The 7548-nt window shown below is 38.4% G+C and overlaps 1 protein-coding gene across 10 annotated transcripts in view; it reads right to left on the bottom strand.

Moving 5' to 3' along the window:
• specc1 (sperm antigen with calponin homology and coiled-coil domains 1) overlaps positions 1-7548 on the bottom strand; it is a 99288-nt gene that overhangs the window by 33887 nt on the left and 57853 nt on the right. For 9 of the 10 annotated variants that reach the window (XM_046839896.1, XM_046839898.1, XM_046839894.1 and 6 more), the window contains 3 exons: positions 5213-5420; positions 4548-4621; positions 3527-3702 (listed from right to left, as the gene is read on the bottom strand). In XM_046839896.1, the coding sequence (XP_046695852.1) occupies positions 3527-3702; positions 4548-4621; positions 5213-5420 (458 nt within the window). Of the gene's footprint in view, positions 852-3526; positions 3703-4547; positions 4622-5212; positions 5421-7548 lie in introns of all 10 variants that reach the window. The other variant, XM_046839901.1, reaches the window with a different exon arrangement.

Genomic DNA, 7548 nt, shown 5'->3' with positions numbered 1-7548 from the left:
CCATCTAGTGGTGACGATCAAACACGACACCAAATGAGGTGCCGTCCTGAATATCTACAATAAAGGCGTGAAATACTTTACATCTTGATGATGTATAAGGCGAATCCATATTTATGTAAACACTCAGAGAAAGCATGAACAGTAAAATCAAGGCAAAAATCAAGCTGTGCCGTAGCGATTACAGTGACTCAGTCGTTTAAAGCAAAGTATATGATTTTAGAAGTCGAGCAAACCGTCGGGGAAAAATACACTCCGCACTCCATCTCTTCCAACACGCACACACAGAAAGTGCTGGTTTAAGAGGCTAACGAGTGTAACGTGCATTGTAAATGTTTATTTTGAGTCCTCTATCATCCCTGAAAAATCTAACATGTAATATTTGTTCATTATTAGATTTATTCACTGTTCAGCTCAGGCTAATCCAAAGTGTCAAGCAGAAGAAGGTGAATTACAGTATTATAGAAGGTGAATTACAGTATTATAGAAGGTGAATTACAGTATTATAGAAGGTGAATTACAGTATTATAGTATTCATACGGTTTAAAAAGTAAATCTGAAATATGTGCGGTCCGACTTCCTGCCTTGTTTTATGTAAATCAATTCTTAAATTGGTTTTTTTATGCGTATGAATGTAATGATACTTTCTGTTATGTGGTTAAAGATTCACAATACTGATACACATATACACACACACACACACACACACACACACACACACACACACACACACACACACACACATATATATACACATATATTATAATACTGTCATCTGGTCATCTGAGTGTATGATTCTTTATCATCCCTCCACTGCCGTCTTGGTGCTCTCAAACGCTGATCCAGCAGTGATTCTGAAACACAAAGTAGAAAAAGAAAAAGACGTCAGAATGAGCGGAAATCTCGACATGAACCTTATTTTAAAAATAATGAACAAATAAATAAAAACACCTTCTGCCATTACGAATGGTCACATAGATGCTCATTCCATTATCATGTTATCATGCACGTCTGAAATGCACGTTAGCGCCGTGTTTGACCCACACGAATTCTGCAAACTACACAGGCAACCTAATCAAAGACGAAAGATTTCTTTTTTTTTTTATTATTTAATTCAAGCGTTCTGGAAAAAAGTTCATAAAGAGTGCAGTAACTGCCACAAACCGCTGGTGGCGCCAAATATCAAGAAGTGGAAAAAAGGAATCACAAGCACACTGAACAAGGCAAAGCAAACAAACAAACAAACAAATCTAAAGCACATTCAAAAGGACAGAAAGAACATCCATTCAGACATTATGGCCAGAGGCAGGAGGCAATAAGATCAGCACACAAGCTCTTAAATACAATCATTAATTCTTCCACTCTGGTAGATCCATCCATTCACTACTCATTTAACTCAAGAGCTTGGCTGTCACTAGCAGTACACTCACCTGGGTGTTATATAAAGGTGGCCATGTCTGAGGAAAATCCTTTAGAGAGCGACCTCAGGGAGCGTCTGAGGAAGAGGGGATAGCGAGGTACATCGGCTAGTCCGTTTGGGTGCAGTGGGGGGAGGGTGGGGGGTAAAATACAGGTATGTGCAGATCTTTTAATGATCTGACAACCCAAAAGCCTACAAAAAGGTATGGTCACTACAGTTTTTCTCAGCATGCGCATTCGGTTAAAGACATTGCTGGTTCTGCTTGACTTACAGTCCTAAAAGCCAAGGTGTGCTTATTAAATACTGATCTAGCTATACTTATCTGGAGCAAACCTGAAAGAAAGATCACAATGTAGAATCGACTCTTAGATCAGTGTTCAATAAAGCGTACCTGACTGCACCCGCTCGTTATGAAACCTGCAGGAAATGCAACAGGAAATCAAAGAGTGGAGCGGCTGGTTACGGTGAAATGAAGTGAAATCAAAATGCTACTGTTCAGCAGACCCATGCAGGAGACGCGTTAATAAAAAAAAAAAAACATCCGACAGGATAGGCGAGGACACACAGCGGGGAGCGGGACACACACTCCAGGATCACTCATACACAGACTTGTCTCCCATGCTGAAGCTCAGCCTAGTCTCATTTATTATGGAGTTTAATGCAGGCCCCCAATCTGCCTGCGTGTATTTTTTATACGAATGTCAGCTTTCCCTGTACTTAAGTGCAGATGTGTGCACATGACAAGCAAAACGTGAGTTTTAGGACACGTCTTTATATTAGCTATGAAAAAATATGGGTAAATACATACATAAAAAAAAAAAGATAATCTAAAACAACAGTGAATGACAAATGTATGATATATCCGATGATTTCCTTTGCATATAAAGCAATGCCTACAGTTTTCTCTCAGTTGCTGTGGAGTTTTTCTCGAATCACAATATTTGCAAACCACTAAGTGCGTTTGTCAAAACAATTTGTCCAAACACTTGCAAAAGCCTACCAAGAATTTCAACAGCACAAATGTACACATTACTGTATGTGGGATATTGATTGCAAAAGACCGGACAGGATTTACACTTTCACTCTACTTTACCAGTGTTCGCTCGTTTCCTGGTTGTTTATCCATTTTCAGAAATTGTAATTGTGCGTTTTGCCTGTAGACGCTCACCAAATGAAGGTTCAAAAGATTCACCTTTGACCTATTTTAGAGAACCAGTTGATCACTGGTCGACCTTGATGCCGTACGCCTGCCTTCATTAGTAACATTCAAGGTTCATCTGCACAATTCATCATTCCAAGACACATTTACAAAAACAACTTTCCATTTAATAAACTAATGATGAGATTTTTTTTTGTTTGTTTAGTTTTTTTATTCAGGTTTTTTTTGTTTAGGGAGGACTAGTATAATATATTTTGATCAACATGACAAACAACATGATAATGTAGGAAACAGCGGATGTTCCAAAGTGCTCGCAGTTTGTTCAAAGCAACGAGCGAATTGCGATTATGATGTGCTCAAGTGACTGCGAGATTTGAAGGTTGGATAAGTAGTTTTGAGCATTTTGTTTCTGATCTGAGAAACACTCCACAGCAAATGAGGAAAACTGTAATACTAAATCTTTAAATCTTACCAGTTAACTTTTTTTTACAAACTTTATGCACATATGAAGTAAGTGACTGAAGCAAGCAGGATATGCTTTAATAGAGCAGTTTTCAAACAGTGTTGCCTTAAGAAGCTGAAACAGGACAGTACAGGATTTTATAGGAGCATAGTTTATAAAAGCAGCATTTCCTGTCAAATTTGGTGTTGGTCTGTAGAGTTTAGTCGAAGTCCCTGGAAATATGCTGTAAAGCCTTAAAGTTTTTTAAATGAATATGACTTAAGGACAAGGAAGTCATTGGTACTAGAATGTCATAACTGGTGAAAGATTCAAGGTCAGAAATGAACTGCTATAGAATGAATCGCTATATATAATCATATAAATACACCACCCTAGAAGACAGACAGTACATCCAAATCAGAACGTATGTGTTAAAAGACATACACAGTAAGACAGTGCTGTTGACTGGAGATGCTGAGTTGAGATCTATTTGTGAGTTTTACTGTACCTGGCCCCCTGTATGTGCTCAAGTTCGGCAGCCAGCCTGGCACTGCGCTCCTGTTCCTCCTGCAGTCGTCTGCGCAGTGTCCGCACCTCCTGCTGCGCCTCCACCTTTATGTCATTCGCTACGACCACAGCCGTCTGCAAGTCGGCCTGAAAACGCTGCCATTCCTGTGTCTCATCCTTAAACATACACATGCACACACATACTGTAGCAACACGACAAGATCAAATCGGCACTCTACAATATGTCACGGCTTATTACTGTACACACTTCTATAAGTCCTTTTTGATTGATGAGTAATAACACTGCAGTCTGGCATGCAATATGTCGATGTAGAGTTTATCAGTATTCTTCATGAATGTTTAACAAAAGTGACACCTGACAAAGCTGCTAGTGAATACTGTATAAAGCAGAGGCCCAGACAGTGTCTGCACTGGTATCTGATTTTCAAGCAATTTAAGGCAAAAATGAAAGAGGTTGAAACATTGAGTAAAGGTGAAGGAGTTCTTATAAATATCATTATTGTCATTTGCTCATCCATGTTTAATTAGACAGTTGAATACATGTACAGTAGCTGAAATAAAGTGAATACAATTTTGCTATAGACTGGTTAGTGTTATATGCATGACAGTAGGATGCGTTGCTGGGAAGGTTCATGATGGAATCTGTAGGAAAAATAATGGGAAGCACCACGACTGCTGATAATTGGAATGCTGCAATTTAATCTACGTGATGGAATGTTAAAAGTGAACACAGTTTGAATGATGTCTGTCTGTCTGTCTGTCTGTCTACCCATCCATCCATACAAAACGTAGGAAAAAAGTAGCGGCTTATAGTCAGAAAAATACTTTATGTATTTACTCTATCTATCTATCTATCTATCTATCTATCTATCTATCTATCTATCTATCTATCTATCTATCTATCTATCTATCTATCGATCTATCTATCGATCGATCTATCGATCGTCTGGGATTCTTAACCCTGATGAATACTGAGCTATAAATATGCTGATAATACCGACCTTCATCTGTTTGCTCATGGCTTTTAACTGTTTGTCCTGCTCAGTCTTGTGCTCCTCCAGCCGCTTGATTTCACCTGTAAAATGAAAACCAAGATAAGAACGTTGAGTTTACTTCAACCGTGCAACCATAAAATAAAGCTTTCATGTGATATAATGGCTGGAAAATGACAGTGTTGAGATCCGCAGCACTGAGACACCGATAATGACTGTGCTGGAGGTTGCAAAATATTGCTTGGGGAGCAAAGCAGATGCTATTTGTTTAAAACTCTAGGTTGGGTTACACAGCTCAGCACATTTCTTAAACGGCAAGAAAGATATTGAGCTATTCTGTGTTAGTTTGCTTATATAAAGGGGGTATTATATTCAAGCTTGCCATACAAATGAGTTGGGATAGATGGCTTTATTAAGGGCAATGACAGTGAGAGTTCAGGCCATCAAGTCATCTTTGAGCTACTGCCTCACTGAGGCAATTTATTTCAGCAGTTACAGTGTGTTAAACATGACTGAGAGAAAGCTATGCCCTTTACAGCCTCCAGTCAGCGGGAGAAATGGGGCAGGAAGAAAGGACTAATATATTCATGGTTTTGCTGGAGCTAGAAAAAAAAACAAAGTGGAAAAAAAAACAAGGTGAAAAAAGACAAAGGTAAAAGAGGTGCTTGTCATACTCTCTAAGTCAAGGATGATCTGGTTGGTGTGTAACTGAACTGCCCGCTGCTGCTCCACCTGGTCCTCCAGCTCAAAAATGGTCTCTTTAAGGTCTTTGACCTGGGTTTCCCCATCTCGGGTCTTCTCCTCCAGAGCAAGCAGGCTTGCTTTGTGATCTTGCTCCTGCGACTCTAATCTCTCTTGATGCATATGTTGGTCTGCCTCAGCCTGCAAACACACAGTGATTCAACAGAATTTAGAGAATCCCAGAAGGACTAATAGGGTAATGGGCTTGCAGAAGAGCTGACCCAATGTTCATCATCCAGCTTATGCAATAGGAAAAAATAGCACTGAAGTTTTTCTTTCTTTTTCCCTGGCCTGTGACCTCACCATTTACTACTACTACAATTACAGTTTTTCTCAGTTGCTTTAAAGTGTTTCTCAGCTCAGACATCAAATTCTTAAAACTACTTGTTCAACCTCCACATCATTCGGTCACACGTGCACATCATAAGAACATTTCTCGTTGCTTTGATCGAATTGCGAATGCTTTAGTACATTCATTTAATGGATTGTGTACAAGTGTCTGCTGTTTCCTACATTATCAGTTGTTTATGTTCATGTTGATCAAAATACACTGGTTTACCTGAAAAGTTTTAACCTCGAAACATTTCAGCATCAGTTCACTGCATAAGTCATTGAATGCTAAATGGTTAAACCAGCTGTCATCATCTGTCATCAAAAATTTCTATTCAACTTTTTTTTGTAAATTTGACTTGAATTGATGAATTGGGCAGATGAATCTTGAATGTCACTAATGAAGGAAATTAATTGATGCCAAACAGAAGTCAAATTTTGTGCATTTTTAATCACTACAATCCAAACCGTAGTTTTTATCAAGAAATCCTGAAACTGTGCGCCGTCATACTGACAACACGACGAAACATTTTGATGATCTTGTTTGTGAACAATGACAATGGGACTTTTCATTTTGATGGGAATGAGATGTTGATTGACACAAATACTTACTTTGGAGAAAAGAACTAAGGATTTTCAGAAAAGTACAGGCTTTTGCAAGAAATCTAATGTATTGTGCTGCTTGTAGAAATTGTTTTGAGAAATGCACTTACTGGTTTGCAGATATTAAGGATGATTTGACAAATGCTCTAAAGCAACTTAGAAAATAAAAAATGTAATAGAAATGGAAACACATTCTGAAAGCGGGTTTTCAATGACTTTGTTCAAAGCGACGGGAAATTGCGTTTGGGATGAGCACAAGAGAATACGTGATGTGGAGGTTGAACAAGTAGTTTTGAGAATTTCATTTCTGATCTGAGAAACGCTGTAATGCAACTGAGAAATAGTCACGTCATGGTGTCATTTGGTCTCTAGCTGACCGTGCAGTGAGGCCATAAAGAGAATGAAGCCTACAGTCTGCCTCTGGCTGATCATTGTGCAGAACTAATTTCACTCCGAGAGGACAGTTGTTATGTTTAGCTTGCAAGTTTACTTTCCCTTTTAACTCAAAATGAAACAGCTGCTTTTTAAACGTTTGTCGGACGACCGGACCCCCCCTACTATTAGTTTTAAAGTCAACACAGACCAAAAAAAAAACTATGGACAAAGAGCAAGCTTCTAAATGACCTGACTTTAGATCTACTGCTCTGTTTTTCATTCCGTAACACGTTTGCTAAGTCAGTGGTTTCAATTTGACCAAAGAGAACGGAGCTTTTAATGACATCCCCAATGAATAGCACTTTGAGTATATTCTGCAATTATGTCTTAGTATAAAATATTCAAGTTTGAACTCTTGGCCATACACTCAGGAGGTGTAAACGTGTATCCCACATAATAAAACTTTTCCTTTAAGTCAGCCTAAAAGAACATAATTGTTCATATGAGCTCTTAGGGCGAAGCATGTGATCACATCCACCCCAAGTACACCATCTAGATCTTTGTTTTCCACACAGGCACTTCGTTCAGTCGATCTGTACCTATTTAGAATGATTAGATCCTAGTTTAACAGAAGTTTAGCGAGATTATTGAGGGGTATTACATGTTCCATAACCTACTATGTGTTTGAGGTGACTAAATTCTACCATTGCACTCGTTGAAAGTAGTCACTGAGGAAAGTGTACAATTACAGGTCATAAACCTTAAGCAAACCCCACTGTGCTTGTGCACATATTAACTCTGGCAATGTAAATATTTCCAATTGTTCACATGTAACATGACTTTCCATCTCCTGTTATAATACAGTAAAACGTAAAAAAAAAAAAAAAAAAAAATTACTGTATGTCTAATACAGTTTCAGTTATATTTCAAAATGCTTTAATCAGATGTATTTAAACGTTTT

Source organism: Silurus meridionalis, chromosome 25 (assembly GCF_014805685.1).
Source record: "Silurus meridionalis isolate SWU-2019-XX chromosome 25, ASM1480568v1, whole genome shotgun sequence".
Classification (NCBI taxonomy): domain Eukaryota; kingdom Metazoa; phylum Chordata; class Actinopteri; order Siluriformes; family Siluridae; genus Silurus; species Silurus meridionalis.
This window is presented reverse-complemented; position numbering and strand designations above follow the sequence as displayed.